The sequence below is a fragment of the Cynoglossus semilaevis genome, chromosome 9 (assembly GCF_000523025.1).
Source record: "Cynoglossus semilaevis isolate Cse_v1.0 chromosome 9, Cse_v1.0, whole genome shotgun sequence".
Classification (NCBI taxonomy): domain Eukaryota; kingdom Metazoa; phylum Chordata; class Actinopteri; order Pleuronectiformes; family Cynoglossidae; genus Cynoglossus; species Cynoglossus semilaevis.
The window spans coordinates 9,381,970-9,400,654 of NC_024315.1; the positions used below are offsets into that span (position 1 = coordinate 9,381,970).

The 18,685-nt window shown below is 40.1% G+C and overlaps 1 protein-coding gene across 1 annotated transcript in view; it reads right to left on the reverse strand.

Moving 5' to 3' along the window:
- LOC103383771 (sphingosine kinase 1) overlaps positions 1–8,698 on the reverse strand; it is a 19,084-nt gene extending 10,386 nt beyond the window's left edge. The window contains exon 1 of the mRNA XM_008317060.2: positions 8,228–8,698. Within this exon, the coding sequence (XP_008315282.1) occupies positions 8,228–8,660 (433 nt within the window). The 5' untranslated portion in view covers positions 8,661–8,698. The remainder of the gene's footprint in view (positions 1–8,227) is intronic.
- Positions 8,699–18,685: the final 9,987 nt, after the last annotated feature.

Sequence of the window (18,685 nt, forward strand, 5' to 3'; positions counted from 1 at the left end):
GGTCGATCGAGTCCAACGGTACTGCAGTACCAACCCACGCACACTCTTTAAAGGCTTCCATTAAGACGGGTTAATATTCAGAGAGTCGGTTTCACCAAGGGATTAATAAACTATGACAAAAGCCATAAAAGTCGGCAGCAGTAAAATGTTGGTCAGTGACTGGACATACTGTACTGCCAATGTCTTTTGAGCAAAGTTTCAGACCAAGTAAGAACACTATCAGTTGGGGACGTCGGAAATTAACTTTTTCCCCGATATTGTCCAAACACTTAATTTCCTATTCTGATATCAACCAATACGAGGGCCTGGTAATATTATGTTTCTGTTTCTGTATTCTGCAAACAACCCCCTGCTTATTAAAATTAATTAATTAAATCACCTGCAGTGATGCCATCTAGTTACTTTCACGTTAATATACAGCTGTTTATCCTCAAAACTATTTTTAGGGCACACATTATTTGGCACAACCCAGGCTTTGCGTTATCAAGTTCTCATTTTTACAAGGAAAACCGATAACTATTCTTACAGATATTACATAATTATGCTAATATCGGTCGGCCGATATTATCAGACATCCCTACTGTAAGTGAATGAAGGATTTGTTTATGTAAAAAAATAGGAAAATTCATTTCCATGATATAATGATTTACCAAACAGCTTTGTTAAACTTTTGGACACAAAATAACTAATCCAGATTCTCTTGCTCGCATGTTTATAAATCTGAAAACCATGATAGCTGAATTCCTGGGAGAAAGTCGGCAAAGTGACCCTCCCCTCCACCCCCCATTAATCAGGCAGAATGACAGCTGGCACCGAACACCCTGACCTTGCTGTTTGTGCGTCCCAAACACCCACACAAAAGCTCTTGTTGGCTACATTCAACCCAACGCCACTTCCTGTGTGCCACCCTTGCCTTCTCAAAACATTCCACAGAGCTCTATCTATCCACTTGTTTCTGTCTCTCCACACTCCACATTTCCTCCTCTATCATTAGTTCCGCTGCAGCGGTAAAGTGGCACAGAGCCAAAGTCTGAGCTTAAACGAGAAATGCCGAAAGTCAACAGGAATAAAAACTGAAATGTTCGCAACCCAGACATCGACTCTGTCCTTAAATGTGCCGTAGACTGTCATTCTGTTAGTTCTCTGATGATGAGTTGAGGAGTAGTGTGTGGTTTGTATGGGTGTAGCCCCGACTGTTGACTGATGATATACTGTACATGTACTGCTGATGTACATATAAAGTCCCAGACACTAATTTTGGTTCAGCTTCTTATGTTATCTTTTTGTCGAGTGCACCAGTCATTATGTCGGCCAATGACAGAGCTCTGGCAGGAGAAATTATCTGCTAGACAAAACAGTGGGGAAAAGTCAATTACCGTCTTGGATGAAGTGATAAAGTGGATGAAAGGGCTGCGGTTTCAGAGGGAGTTACTGGATCATCACCCACGCAGACAATCAGATACATTAGGAAGCTCACAGGTCTGCCCCACACTTTAACTTCATCTCTTCCATCTGTAAATAGAAGGCGTCTCATCTCCTCGCTTCAAGACTACGGCCGACTACGGTCTCAGATCTTAATGGAGTAATCACTGCTGAGATATTTACCATAGGAAATGACAACCTAACTAACCTCCATGACAGGGAAAACCCCAGGAGCAGGAAAAAACACATATTCCAGTTTATAATAGCTGCGCAAGTTCATATAGAGAAGTCAAATTCCCCACTTTATATATAACAGCTCTGCTGAAAGTCAGCGTTCATTTACAAGGACACGTATAATTCCCCAGTGATGAACAACATATATAACAGCTCTGCTGAAAGTCAGCATTCACACAAGGACACATATAATTATCCAGTGATAAATAATAAAAAAAACTTTACTGAATGAAAAGACCAGTTTTTAACATACATCCATCATGATGATTGTGTTAAACTAAGATGGTTCAGAGATAAAGTGTTATCAACCCTGACGTCAGGTGGCCACTCTTACCATCTAAAGCTCTACTGTTGACCAATTACACTGACTCATCGTGACGACCTCTGTATTCAGTCAGTCACACTAACACCTCACTCTACTTCCCTTTTAACACGTCCACGTCAGCATTATAGCATGTCAAAGCACCAACGACCAGACACTGAGGAACGAAGTATTGATAGAAATCAACCACCGTTGAGGTGAGGCTTCAACACACAGCTCTGCCTGTTGGACTAACAAGAAAAAAACTAAAAATAATATATATCTGTATATATAATATATATATGTATATATACATATACATATACACATATATATAAATATATATACACATATATATAAATATATATAGACATATATATATAAATATGTTAGCATACTCTTTGTGTGAGTATCCTGTTTTTCCCCCAGGGAATGATTCCAGTGTCCCAAAATATGGTAGTTATGATGATGGGAGACTGATACTCAGATTTACTGTTGGTGTAATTGTCGGTTTTTTTTATTTATTTATTTATTTTTAGCTGCAGCCTCATCTTACCAGAATAAAGTAGTAAATGTTGAAGACAGGTGAATTAACTGGTGAATTAACTGAAACCTAGATTGGTTCCTAAACAGAACATTTCAAAGGAATAATGCTGTTAGTCTGCCCTCATTTGAAAACCACTGGTCCACTCTCTCCAGCGACTCTGCTCCTGTGTATAATGTGTCAGTACAACAGGTGTTGCTCTGCCGTAAATGGATCTTCAAAGTATATATTAAGATTGACGACCAAGACGCTGCCCTCACAGCAGACTGCACTGGTGTTTCTGTCTGTTGTGGTGATGAGGCTCCAAACCCTGACAAACATTAGGACAGAGTCCAGTTTCCACATTAAAGTGATTAATGGATTAACATGTACTTGGCCTGGTGCGTCTGTGGTTCTGTGACACCTATGTCTCTGCCGTAGCCTATTACATTAGTTATACTCATCCCAGACAAACCTACTGCAAACAAAAAAAAATAGCTGAAACAGAAAACAGAAAACACAACAGTATCTGATGAGACAGAGGACCTAAAAACCTCTGGACATGACAACCACGGTGTACTCTACATACTCCCTAAGAGTACACAGTGCAGTCTGTGTTCAGTGTGTATTATCAGTCCTGCTACACACAGTCGACGCAATATGGGCAGTACTTGAAATGAGCAAATAGTGATGACAAAGCAAGAAATATTTCCCAGACTCTGAGCCAGTGTCATTCTCACTGGTGTCTACGGCAGACGCCAAATCAACAGCAGGTATATTTTGAAGCCAGTCTTCAGAGCCAGTGGTTGTACCAATGATAGAACGCCATTTTCTTCAAAAACAAGACTTGATTGATTCTCATCTGTCCTGCCTCTACCTCTAAACTGCCTCCATGGCTGGAGAAATACTGCCATTTGTGGTTTGACGGGAGAAAATAGTGTAGATTGAGGATAAAGTGAAAGTGAACAGTGGGCAGCTTTAAGAGCCTGTGGAGCAGTGTGTGGGGACGGTGCCATGCTCAGAGCACCTCAGTGGTAACTTGGCAGCTTGTGGACTCGAACCTGAAACCTTCCTGAAGCCTTAACAACTAAGCCACTACTGTCCCTCTAATGTCATATCATCAAAATACATAGCTTTACTGTATGTAACCATCCTGGTCAGTCTGATCAGTGTGAGTCTCTGCCACCGTCAACTCAGCCTTCTGTCCATGAGACACAGACACTGTCTGTGAACCAAACATCATAGCAGGTCTCACTACTGTCGTAATGTGAGATCATTATAAACGTCTTTTTTTTTTAGACAACACAACACCGCTGAATTCTTTCTGCTTCATCTCTAAGCCAACTGCAGTAACACCCACAGCAGCAAGTGATAACTCTGGTTTGTGATGGTGTTTGTAAATCAAAGTCTGCAAGTGGCTCAAACACAGAGGCAGTTTTTTTTTTGCTGAGCCAGAACCACGAAGGGTGTGGAAGTAGAGGAGGAGTAGGAGGAGGAGGAGGAAGAGGAGGAGGAGGAGGAGGAGGTGCTGGTGGTTAGGTTGCTATAGATCTATATTAAGAGAGGGAGACTCTACAACATAAGGGTTTGATCCTGCGCTGTCTGTGTGATCTTAGCGCAGTGCTGTGAGACAAGAGGATGTGACCACCGTCTGTGCCTCAGTCGAACCGTGTGTCCAACATGAACAGAGTCAAATTAGGGATGAAAGGTTGGAATCCTGAATTTAAAAAAATAAGACTTTCTAAACTTTCAGTGCAGAGTGAAGTGGTGGATTTGTAATTAACAAGTCGCCACGGGAGAAAAATGAAAAAAAAAAAACCCATTACAGACACAAAAACTGTAACAAGGGCCAGCTACAGAGGAAATGAACGTCCTCCCATAAAACACACAGCCACTTCACCACATTTTCTTTTAGTAAGCAAAGAGCGGCGTCCTCTGAAGCAGCTGCACCGAATGGTCAATTAGTGGTTGTTCTACTTGTTGTCGGCAGCCTATCATAGAATGATTTGAGCAGCATTTCTGGAGTAAACAAGCTGGGGGGGTGCACTTAATGTTTTTATGCTCCACTGTTATCGTCCTGAATGGTCCCACAGTTATGCTGCTCTGGGGACAGTCAGCGTCCTCTCACCCTCTCTGTACGTCTACACACAACTCACTTTGTAACATAAAAGGGTTTTTTTTTTCTTCTCACCAAATGGTTAGAGGTTCAATTCCAACTGCGTGCTGTGGTATCCAGCATTTGACACCACACCGAACCCCAAATTGCTCATCGCTCCAGACGTTAAAGCCACAGTCTGTGTCCTGAATAAAAGAGAAGGGCTCGCTTCAACTACCTCAGCTGGTGTAAAAGAAATTATGAAATATCTACCGTGTGTTTACCCCTGGGATAGGAAAACATACAGACATCTTTCTTTCCCCTCGGTCTCTCCGATTCATTTGTACAACTTCATCCTATTAAGGGTCACAGAATTAATCTCATCTCACATGGTACACCCCCAGACTGTTGGTCTGTCCATTACAGGACCATGTACGGACATCATTCTACCTCACATTCAGATCTATTTTACATTTAGATTCTCATTAAAATTAAATAAAGTGTCCTCCCACAATACAGGTCTATTTGTGTACCAGTTAGTACTTGCCCTGTCTCTCCTACTTCATCTACTTAACAATTATTTAACTCACATGCCCAGAGTTTCTAGTTCACCTATTCTACAGTCTCCTGACGGCGTAGTCTTTAGCAACTGAAAATGAGATTTTCAGTTGACTACTTTGTTTCTCTTTCTCTGCAAAGAAGTTTCAATTTGAGACCTTTACTTTAGTGGTGATTTTTCCCCCTCTGTTCGCCAACACAGTAATAGTACTTGTGACTTACGATAAGAAGACGGATGGAAATCTGCTGTACATCAAACCTATTACTATTAGTACATTCAGTGAGTAAGAGGAAGACTGGTAGGAGGAGGAGGAGGAGGAGGAGGAGGAGGAGGAGTTCTCAGGGGAGGTCTGCTGCTGTCTCTGACAACACATTAAAAAAGCCTCTGGTGTTTTATAGAGAAATGCAAATACGGCTGCTGTTGGTAGGAACTGCTGTTGTTCAGCCTGTTCAGCCTGTAATAGGAGTTTAATTACAATCAAACAGGGGAGTTCTATCAGGACTATCTGACCCATGAAGCATTGGGTCTATTATGAATCTGCAAGAAGATATTGTTGATTTAATGGATAATTAACAGCTGATCAGTTTAGGTAATGGGTAAAAAATTGCCGTAAACAAATAAGAGTTTTTAGACCAATTAAGTGAACTTGTCAGCGCTTTAAAGGATTAGGTGGAATAGAAGACGGATGAATAGCTCAATAGCTGATGATGTGCTGTAATTTATTGTCACTGGATAGTGGGAGCCTGATGACGAGTGTGTGTGATTCAATCAGGATAGTCATCTCTCTTCCTGTGCCTTCAGATGACATGTGATAACACCATTCACAGCCAAACAGATCTTATTCGTTGACAACAAGTAATCACTCCATTAATTAAAAGCTGAAGATAACAACTTTCCACGGCATTTGAAAAAGCAATAATTAATGAGAAACTTGAGATTTCGGTCCAGGTGACGTGATTACACTACTAAGACAAGTACGTTTTTTAAAAGCTGCACTTGAACATGACAAGTTATCATCATCATCATCATCATCTCCATGACTGCCTTCACCTAAACAACTGCTTTTGTCCCCGAATGTCAGCATCTTGCATATTTTTCATTGAAGCCATGGTGACATCATAGAGTTCTTCAAAACTTTTCAAGGTCACCTTTTATTCTACATCATTTTTTGACTTTCTGATCAAACTGAGCTTTAGAAAAATTAGATATTTGGTAAGCACGAACGAACAAACACACACACACAATTTTGGACTAAAAGAAAATCATCACTCCACTGTAAACATCTCTGTGTAGAGAACCTGTTTGGTTTAACCTCGCTTTGGACTAAAAGAAAATCATCACTCCAGAGCCAACATCCAAATGTAAACATCTCTGTGTAGAGAACCAGTTTGGTTTAGCCTCGTGGTGCAGCCACAGCTCATTTCTTTAAGTCAATAATACTGGCTGTCTTAGACTCTAGTCTCTTCTCTTTTTTGGTACTAATTAGCAGTTTTGAGTTTTTTCATATTATTCATTGTTAAATGTATTTTGTCTAAGTTTTATCTGGGTCACAGTGGTTCCAAAGCTGCTTGTGTACTGCAGAAAGTAGTTAGCATAACGCACACTTTTACCTTTTACCAAATAATGAGGTAACTTATCTTTAGAAATATCCAATTACCGTGCACAGCATTTCCCAGCAGATAGATTTTACCTCTTGGCCAAACATGAACTCAATAGAGAAAAAAAAAACCTTCAAAACCCCTGCTTGTGTCTCTCTGGTGTTTTTACTTTGGTGTTGACAAACTGGTGTTTCAGGAATATGACCCCAGGAAACAGGCAGGTCCTACTGTGTACCTGTCATTTTATCCACAGTATGCATTCAGTACGTTGTCAGCTGTACGTGTTTGTTTTATAGTCAGACACTCCCTCATTGGACACGCCTTCAATTCAATATATTATTTGATTAAGGATTGCAAACACTGTCGTAATAACTTATGTAAACGAAGAGTTAGAATTAACGTTTCCAGAAACAATGGTGAAAGCTGTTCTACGACAGTTTTTATTTGTGTCTAATCCAAATGATGGATTATTCATTTACAAAAATGACAAGAAAAAGAAAAGGCAAAAGTTTAACTAAAGTATAATCATTCACAGAGTTGGTGGATATTAGTCATTACTGTGCGTCATGGTGGCCAGAGTTTTATTTCCAACATTAGCTGAAGCCCTTGTTACTGCCCTGCGCTTGATGAGGCTGCACCGATGCAAGTCGGAGGTTAAAATATGTTACAATTTTTAATTAGATTCATCGTCGCAAATCAATGAACACATCAGTGATTTAGGAAGAACTCTGGGTATTTTATTATATAGACATGTTGTTAGAGTTTGCAGAAGGGCTTTCATTAGGAGTAAGTCAGAGGAGCTGTGTTTACGCAGTTAGTGAGCAGTTAAATATTAAAACCTTATTAAGGTAAGTAGTCGTAGCCTATTGGTTCTAAAGGGACAGACTTAGGGCTGTCTCAGACTCTTACTGGTTTGTGTTCCCTCAGCAGCTTCAGTATATGGAAGCCTTGGCTTCCCTTTGGATAAACAGATTTGAATATGGTTATAATTGAAACTGATGACACAGTTGTCAATTCAATTCATGATGTTGTAGCAGATGCAAAAAAAAAAAAAGAGGGGGTAAACAATGGCTTATATTTATAAAGGAACACAGAGTAGGATCTAGCAATATCTAGTGATCAGGAATATTCTCACCTGAACATTCATGTCAAAGCAGTAGTAGGTCATCTGACAGCCTGTGGTTTTGGTTTATACAATAAAATTGAATTAATTGTGGGATAATAAAAATACATGGTCACATTTTGGATTCGAAAGATATATAGATAGACAGATAGATAGATGAAATATTTGATATTACCAAAAAAACAAAAAACAATTTCACCCAAATCCTCCAAACCGTGTGCATTATTTATGACGTGATAAATAAAAAAGAAAAACAGCGTCTTATGCGAAAACTTCACAACTTAATAAAAAAATGTAATTCAAAAACACATTCAATTTGCTATTTGTTTTTGTCGGTTGTTGTTGTTTGTGTTTGGTTTGTTTACCACTCACCGTCTCCGTGAGGCTGTGGCCGGCCACTTCGCTCCCTAATTATCCGTGCCCACTTCTCCGCCTCCTCCAGGTTTGCACTCGGGTCCTGCAGCGTGTTGAACCCAAAGCAGTGCTCCACTCTCTGCCGCGACATCCCGGAACTCATCCACAGACGTTTGAGCGGGTAGAAGTAGGCTGACAAGTACGCCGCCGGGTCCGCGGTGTCACCTCCGCGATACGCTCGGCAGCCGATGCAGTCCTTCAGGTTGAGCACCACCTTGCTCCATCTGAAAGGTGTCGGATAGGGTCCCTTGACGACCAGGTCCTTGTCGGTCAGGGTCACCTCACACCTGACTTTTCTGTTTCTCGTGACGGTTAAGAACTCCCCATACAGAGTCACCGTACAGCCGCCGCGGGTGCTGCAGCGCTCCGGCTGCGTTTTTCTCTCGTTCATCCTGAGCGCGAGCCGAACTGAGTCGAGCGAGAGGCGGCTGCTCTTTCTCTCGTTCATCCTGAGCGCGAGCCTAACTGAGTAGAGTGTTACACAGCTCTCGTGTGGACCGTACTGTCAGTTGAGGCGGCTGGGACCAATATCGCAATCAAGAGGTCACTATCATCACTTCCGAATTTCCTTCAAAATAAGAGTCGCGCTCTTGCTCTAGTGTTACTTTATGTAAATCTGATCTTAAAGACAAATAAAACGTTTACTGATAAATTTTAAATAAAAAAAATAAATAGATTGTCCTCTTCGGCCAAGTAGTCAGTGCTGGGACAATTAAATATTTAAATGTCGGTCTTGCATTAATACGTCCTAAAGTTTTATATCAGTTTCACCTTAGCTTTAAAAATAAAATTCTTTGCCATTATTGGAAAATAAATTACTAAGAAATGTGGTATTTACAGTCAGTCAATCCAACCAGACATGATTCAATAGACGTTTTGCATCTATTGAGTCGTATTTTACAAATTTTCCCCCTCAGCTCTACCATTATAATGTGATTTAATTCTCTTTTTCATACGTCAGCACAGGTTTTTGTCCTCACTGCAGTATTGATAGGCCTTTCAGCCCAGGCCTAGTTTCTTTTCAAGAGACCTTAAAACAAACTCAAAAATAAACCATCGCTCTCATGTGACCCTAATGGCTCTCTGGTAAACTTACACAGTAAAACGGGGGCAAATCACTGTAGAGATTCTTCACTGTTTAACAAAACAACTCCCTAGTCTGTTGTGTCATGTCTCTTATGGCTTTAAAGTTGCAGTTACCATGCACATATCAAGGTGTGTCTTTTTTACCGTAACTCATTTTTGTATTTTGTTGGCTTATTTCTTTTTGAGATACCTCAAAAACACAGGAATAAGGCACATTTTTTACAACCCTTCTTCCATAGACAATGAAATAGCCAGAAAAAAAAAATACACGTTTCATTCCGTCTTTCTAAAACGTCATGTCGAGGCCAGTGTTATCTGGTGTTGTGATATCTCTAGGCGAACACTTCACGCTTTTATATTTTTAGGATTGGCTTCGAGTATAATGTTGTGACTAAGTGCGTCTCCACCGGGATGCTTGATGCATTTAACGTTACTGCGTTCAACAGTTCTCCCAGTCCAAACCTTAAAGTATGCTGCCATCTAGAGGTAACACCACAGGAGACAATGCAATGGAAACTGCAAGGCACTGCGGGAAGCCAGGATTTCCGGTTCACAAAGACATTATTATTATTATTATTATTATTATTAAAGGTATTTTAAATTTCATACAAGTAATTTAGGTTTTTCTCTCGCATTACAGTCATAATTTGCTTCGATTTGGAAGTCGCGTTAGTTTATATATATTAACACAAATTACTCTTTTGGTGATACATTTTAATCAGTGTATCATCAAAAAACTTCCACTGACATATTAATTTTTGAACGAACGTTACCAGATGACCCTCGGATGTTCTAAAGGAGAAAACTTTTAATTAATCTGTTTAATTATATTTTCCACTTGAATAGCGATGTATGTGTCAGACGACGCGAGGCAAACACCGCGGAAGGAAATGAGTTCTGTTGAGTCTCTGAGAGTCAGTGAACGTAGGTTTTCACCTGAGTCGGTTTGGTGATGAGAATAACGGTGAATTGGAAACATTGGAAACAGTAATTTTACAATTTGACCCAATTTAATATAAAAATATTTAATTTGTAAGGGAATTACATTTTTATTTAATATTTAATATAAAAATATTTAATTTGTAATGGAATTGCATTTTATTTCAGTTTTTACATCATTTTAGTGGTTAAAACCTACCAGACCGTTGATCTAATACGTTGAGGAGCTGTCGCAGGGGCTTTATTCAACCAACAGATGGCAGTGTTGTATCTAGAAAACGTTTTCTACTGCATCTGTTTTAAAATCTAACACGTATTCCTTGGTTAATTATTAAAACACAATATAAAGTTGAACTAAAGCGCATGCTGCTGTAGTGATGAACAACATTATAAAACGTCTTGAAGTTATTCTAAAGTAGGATTTTAATAACGCCACGTCACTGCGCAGACCTTTCATCGCATTGAGTTACATTCAATTACATCTGCATTCATTTACAACGGGCTCTCTGTTATTACCTGTCTCAGTGTTTGATTATTTCCAGGTCACATTCACTGTGCACCACAGCAGTATTTCTGCATTTTCATTTTCACCACCAGGAAATAAATTACCGACATTATTTATCATCACCGCAGCAGTAATGTATCAGGACAGAGCACTGCTTTGCAAAAATAATGGAGTTTCCTGCTTTTACCAAACTGGAGACATTGCAGTTTTTTACTCCAGGCCCTGGCACATGATCCACAGAGAGGTGGAGAAAAGGAGTGGGAAAAGGAGGAAGTCATCGTACATGCAGATGGGAATTCATGTTCCCAAGTAAACACCTGGAGCCAGAAGGGAAACTAGATTATCTTATTCACATGCAAGTCTTGTGTTCCTAAAAAAAAGTATTCCACTAACATCTTGCTGAAAGCAGCAGACATCTATCAATTTTCCACATTCCTGTGTTAGCTGTAAATGCAGCTATTTGAGCCTTAAAAAAAAAGAACATGAACATATTATGTAATCTGCTGCGATGGGAGAAAATGCCTGTGAAAAACATGTGCGTTTTTACAGTGTGAGATCATTAGAGACACTATCATCGTCACAACAAAAGAAGCCTTTCATTTCCAACTGCAGGGTAGATCCTGATTACCTAAAAGCTATTGACTGAGAGTGGCACAGCTGAGACGTGGCAGACGAGCTATGAATGGTGACAGTTTTCATGTTCGCTTCCACTGTCCTCCAGCTGTGCACTCGAGGGAGAGAGGGCCGCCCCTGCATAGGGGCTTTTTTATAGGATTAAAGAAACACTGCTGGGAAAAAACGTTGTACAACCTCGAGCATATAGCTTTGAGAGCTTTCGTCTTATATGGACAAAAAAAAAACCCCAACAACCAAGTTTTTGCTCTACACTTTCTGCTCACATGCTCCAGTTTGCAGTAATTGCAATCACTGGCTTCCCTCACCATCTGGATTCATCTACCAAACAAGCTGAATGACTGATAAACATTCATTATCTCTTGTTAGAGCAACGCAGTGCAGATGCCAACTCAGTGCATATCAATACGCTCATACATTAACCTCTTTTCTTTGTGCCTTGCAGTGAACTTGCTGCGCATCTCCTATTGCCCTATTACCACCCCATACCCTTCACTGATACGGTGACAGAGAAGAGAGAGTGGGAGGATGAAATGCTAAATATCTCAGCCTTTCGTCAGCCTTGACCTCCAACATGACAGATTCACCATCTGGGTCACTTTGCACCGATGGCTTGCAGAAAGGTTGAGCTGCTCTGATTGGCTCTCCTTCAGTTGCCCCTTAATTCTGCTCTGTTTCTTAAGATTCGGTCCGACCCCTGCCTGTCTAGGTGCTGCCCTAATTATACAGGAGTTATGCAAACCTGTACCCCGCTGGCAAACAATGAAGCATATCAAACTATAAAATGAGAGATTTAATGGTAAAATTAAAAAAAAAAAGTCTTGAGAGATACGCCAGCGCATATTGTGACATTAATCTTTTAAAACTAATAAAGTTGTCGCCCCCAGCGGGCTCCATAAAAACTTTCTTTGCAATTTCATGCAAAATAATTCAATCTCCTCCAGACGTGGCTCTGGGAAGACTTGCATGGTATCGAAACAGGAGTAAGTATCGATACACAGAGTATCATGACGCTGACCTTGTAATGACTGATGCTACACTCCAGTAATAGTAACCTTTTATGAAAGCACACCCCACTGCTGACATCCAATAAATTAACCTTTGACCTAAATATTAGACATTCAAAGTGAGTAGTTGGTGAAAGTCATCTACCAGTTAATATAAAGATGAATTATGGCGATATGGCACATATCTAACTGCACGGAGTTCCTGTCTCAGTCGCAAATCCTAAAGCAGAGACTAGAAGGGCGATATGGCACATATCTAACTGCACGAAGTTCAGAGTTCCTGTCTCAGTCCCAAATCCTAAAGCAGAGACTAGAACAGTCTTAAGGTGTTTATTAAAAACCAGCACAAAATACATTTTGCAGATGGCATGGTTTGAGTGAGGCTGGCAGGTCAGTGATCCGGGAGGGAGATGTGACAAACAAGACAATCCTAAGGAGGAAGAACAGAACTCAGTGACTCAGAAACTACGACAAAAAAAAAAAGAGGAAAACTCGGCACAAATTGTGACCTTATCATCTACAGAAAATTAACTCACCCTGAAATAGGTCACACATAGGCCTTCAAAGCAACAACTGCATTTTTAACTGTGTTGTCTCCAGTCTTTAATCCGCATACTGGTTGAGTACGGATTTTTTGCAACCTACCAGTGGGCCCGACCCCAGTCTTGGAGCTTGGAGTTTCCCAAAGACTGGGTCGCGACCCTCAGGTGGGTCGCAAGAGATTTCTTTTTAGGGTCGTCTTGCATCACGATTAATTCTATTGACTTGGGTCGTGAAGGTTTGTGACTTTTAAAATATGGGTCCCCCCAAAAAAAGTTTGGGAAACACTGTCTTGGAGGATACAGGGTTTTTGGAAGATCTGGTGTAATTAACAACTTAACGTTAAATTTCTTCACCAGAAATTTGCTAATAAACACACGAAGGAAATGTTAAATCCATTAACACTGTAGTGTGTGGGTCACTGGTGATATTTATAGGATCCATGCACATGGCTGAGGTCAGTCGTTAAAGAGAGGATTGGTCAGGAGGGACAGGCAGCAGGGAAGCCCTGGTCTCTGCCTTTGCTCATTATACAGGAACATGCGTCATTAGCCTATGGCCTGGACGTTGGAGTCTGTAACTCAGCTAATTGAGTTACTGTATAGGGATTCCATCCAACTGTTTAAAATGATTTTCAGTAATCCAGCCAATCAGCATTACCGATGCACTGGGATGTAATAGAGGAGATGCAGTGCTGTAGTTGTCTACACAATTCACACCTCAGTTCTATCAGTTCTTAGGGTCACTAGTCCATTCCAAGGTCACAGAAAAAAAAAAAAATCACATTCTCATTTACACCTAGACATACTGTCAGTATGGAGTCTGCATCTGAGCCTAACCCTAATCTGGTTCTTTAAACCACCAGTAAAAAAAAACCCCAAAACAACAAAACATTTTTTATACAATCTTTAACAATTTATTAAATGTATGTAATGTAAATATCTGTTTACTTATCTATTATTTGTGCCACCTTGTCCTGTTTACTTATCTATTATTTGTGCCACAAATTCAACAAAATTACAGGCAACACCTGAGTCAATTTCTTTTTCTTTTTTTTTCATTACATTTAAATGTCTTCATAATGTCACAGCAAACATTTACAGCAATAACAGTCCACAGTTCACGCATCAGGCTGCTCACTGATACGGCTGCCAAACAGCTCATTTCCTTCATCACAGTTCCAGCTACAGGGTCAGCTCACATGATGCTCATACGTGACCTATTAGAGGCAGCTCCTTTGTAAATGGCCTCTCATTTCCTTACGTGTTGGTGCTGTGAGAAGAGCGCCAACATACTGCAACATACCGGCTCCAGGGACACCTTGTTATTCTCACAACCTCTTCAAGCCACTCAGACCTACCACAGAATAACAACGTTTAAAAAAAATACAAACTGTGTGTGGGTGCTCTCCACTGTCTGTCGGTGTGTGTGTGTGTGTGAGTGTGTGTGTGTGTGTGAGAGTGGGCCGGCTGAGAGCGGGGAAGACTGTCATTGTTGTTGGCGTGTGCTAATTTCCTCCGAGAGGAATCTTGTCAGACTTTTGCTCTCACTGCAGGAGGCTGCTGTGTCAATGCTGCTGATTATCAGGTGCTTCCATCACAATTACCTTGGAAGCACTTTGCCGGTGGCTATTTTCAGGAATAAATACACCCTCTTAAAATACACACACAAAAAACAACAGCCCAGATGTTGCCATTTTTGTCCACGTTTCACAACCAGTAGCTGTCTTAGTGCGTTAAATCATCACTCAAGTACAGTATTAAAACAAAACTTACAATTTCAACATCCCTGCCACACAAAGCCAAAGGCAGGCGTGTGCAGCAGTAATTGAACAACTGCTGAGAGATTAACTCACAGGTGGCCAAAAGTGTCTGCACAACAGTTGTTTCTGCCAAAAGGACAATTTATCATCAATAAGCTGAAATTAAAGGCCTAGTGTTTTTTTTCCCACCACAAAGTCAATCAAGTCACATCAAAGTGCACCTGTACTAAGGCACAAGGATATCAAGTCACATCAAAGTGCACCTGTACGTGGACAGGTTGCAGGTGGCACCATTTTAAAGTGCATAATTTCTCACAGGACAAAAATGTGGTCTCAATGAGAGCTTCATTAGAAGTGGATGTTCTTTGACTTCTAAACAACAGCCTTGGTGTTATATAACAACATTGGAGAGAAAAGTGAAATGTTTTGCTCAACCATTGCTGAATCAAATGTGCCCATTTAGTTGAACACAACCTGTTTAACTTGATTTTTTACATTTAGTAAGACTCAGGAAGCAGGTAGGACATAAATGCAGGAATGGAGAAACCAAGATCAGATGCAAGCAGTTTATTTCATAGAAAAAAAAAAATCCAAAGACAAATATATACCCCAAAATTATAGAATATCTATGCCAGACAAGAACAACAACGAGCAGGAGCACAGTGACAGCACAACTCACCAAGAACAATGAACCAGCAAGGAGTGTGAAAGGGAGAGGTATATATATACCCAGGGCACCAGGTGACACAGGTGAGACTGATTACCAAAGCAGCACAGGACACACAGGTGAATGTGATGACACTAATCAGCACCCAAAAAATGAATTCCTTCTCAACTCTCTGGAAAACAGAAATCATCTTTAAATGTGTTATCTCTGCTTAATCTATAATTCAGAAAGTTAGCATCATGCCATTGTAGGATTGATACAATACTTTAGATGAATTATTCTGAAAAAAACATATAATATTTAATGTGGGTCACAGGTTGCATAAATGCAGCCAGCCTATTTACAGCAGCCAGAGAAAAGCCAGTGAGTTCATTTTCACGGGAGGTTTATTTACTGATAAATCCTTAAAGTGATGCCTTCATGAGCGTGTGATAAAAAAAAAAGTCTCTGTATTACAATCTCCATCAGTCTCAACATCCTGTCCTCTTTCTGTCTGCCTGAGACCATTAGGAGTCAAGGCTCGCTCCCCCATCATTAGGTTAACTCCCATGCTCTGCCAGAGTGTGCTGGAAGACCATACTCATTACCCATGCTGCTGTGCTTTGGTGAGCACACAAAGGCCCTGCTTTCACCTTGTAATTTGAGTCAGATTGGCTCATCAGAGCAGGAGACCACAGTGAGATATGGAAATGCTGCAGCCACTGTCAGCAGATATCTCTGCCCCATTCAGCCCTGATTACACAGCCGGATTCCGAGTGAACACTTGGCAGGAGCAAAATTTCCAGGGACCTATTAGGCACATTATTTCCCCACGCCACTGCCAGTGGTGTACTGTGCCTGGAGGATTCAGCACACAGTTGTCACAAAGACAAAACAGAGACATTTACGTTAATGGAATCTTTAATAGAGTAGATGCATGACACTGTTCCACGGTGGTGCTTTTGGCCCGTTTTCAAAAATAGATCTGTGGCCTGGCGGTCCCGCTGGAACATAAATTGAATGTAGACCGGTGTCCCCAGGACAACAAACAGAAAAACAGCCCTAATATCAACAGAGATTCAATCATTTGTGTAATCAGTGAGGAAATAACAGCATCTCATTTGTTGGCAAAGGAAATGGCCGAGTTAATAAAGGGACATTTAAAAAAGCAACATGTTTGTTGCCAAAATCCTCCAGAGTAATCACTAAAAGTTACGTTGATAGGAAGCAAAGGTGTGACCTCTACCATGACAGCTAACCTTGGTAGCTTAGCTAATGTGAATAGTGGTCTATGCTGTGACAGTAAAGGTCATAGAATAATAAGGTTAGTAAATAATAATGAAAAAACATTTGCATGAACAGACAGACAGGAGCGTGGCAGTCTAGACTTTAGGAGTCTTCAGAGAGACAACGGCCTAAATCCTCCTTCATCAGTACTGTAACTAAAAACAGAATGAATGACAACACAACCCCAGTCCGCCACGCCCCCACACAAGCGTATCTGTTTATCTTTGATTGAATATAGCACAGTATACCATAGTAGAGTAGAGCGCGATGACATGGACCCAATAAGTAAAAATGGATAAAATCACAAATATACTGTAGCACAGTGTACTATAGTAGAGTAGAGCGGATTGGAGACCAGGTTTTTTTTTTTGTATTACCTTCTGAGAGTTTTCTCACACCTTTTCAGAGGCTGTTTGGTAGCAGCTGTCAGACAAACATGAGAGGAGGAACACATGAGAAGTTCTTTACTTCTTCTAGCACAAATTGGTTCCATGATTCTGGGCCATAACCCACTGGTAAAAGATCAAAGCTCTTCTCTTTTTCAAGCTTTTCACAAAAAAAAACCTCGGCTCACCTTCCTGGTCTGTCAGAACTGACAGAAATGTTTTAATAATAAAAATGATCATTGTTTAAATTTGGTTGCTAGGTTGATATTTAATGCTTATAATATCTGGTCCAGAGTTTGAGGATATCTGTGGATCAACATGGTAAATGTTAGAAGAGGCTAATGGTAGTTAGCCTTAGCCTTTAGCCGACATGAGAGGAAGGGGAGTGGCTATCAACCTTATTATTCATTATATATTAATATACTGTATATATAATTTATTGTATATAATATATAATTATATTTGGATTGTTACTTTAACCCTGTGACCTACAGAACAGAATCCTCTGTTCTTTTCAACATGGTCACTCAATTACATCAACATATTAACGAACCCCAAATTTCAGATCTTCCAATCAGTTATGGCCACTACAGCATCACCATAAAATTTGAAATAATCAACAAGAGAAATATTTTATAAATAATATTTTTTACCCGCAAAGCGTGTCTGGTAACACAGTGAGCCAAATTTAGAACTTTGTGCTGTTCTACTCGCAGGACGCGTCCTTCTTTCAAAAGCCTTTTTAAAAGCTGAGAAAACGAATTAATGGGGGTGAAAGAGAGGTCATCGTGGTGGAAAGTGAAAAGAACTGAACTTTCCAGAGATTATGAAAAATTAAATGAGGACAGACAATGAGGAGAAGGGACTGTGAAGGAGATGAGTGAAGTGATTATGGCAGGATTACAATTATGGTAGAAGGACAGCGATGGTTGAGAAGAGGGAGACTGATCATCACGGCGAGCTCGTGTGTGTATGCATTTATTTATTTATTTAGTTTAATCCATATATTATGTACAATGAACTTCCCTTATGTCCCTTTGCACTTCCCATATATTGATAATTCAGTTTGTGATGGAGTGAAATGCATTTTTTTTGCAGGTGCTTTATTATATTTAACACTTTATTTTACTTAAAGTGGTCCCTGTAATTTGTTTAACTTCTACTAATGCAGTACTTCCCAAATAGTGGGGCGGGGCCCCCCAGTGTACCACTGCTGTAACGCTTGAATGAAAACAAGCTGACATGATGACATGTATAGACATCATAACAAGTATTTTCATCATAATGACCTGTTTAAAAAAGACAAGTCAATAGTGCAATCCATCTCCATTTTCTCGCTGCACCTGTCAGATTCAGCCTTTCAGCAAACAGCTCCAGTGTAATTATCTGTTCTGAATATCAGACCACAATGTTCTGAAGAATAATCGCTCATAATCACTGATAAAGTTGTTCTTTTATACAAGGGCTTTATGTTTACTTTTGTTTCACAATTAATTCTATTATTTCATTTTCATGACTGTCTTTTCATTGTTGCTTAAAGTTGTTTGAATAAATTTATGCAGCCATTTTTAGGGTTACAAATGCTCTGGGAACAAGGAAGAGGGGAACTACTTGATTAATGCTGA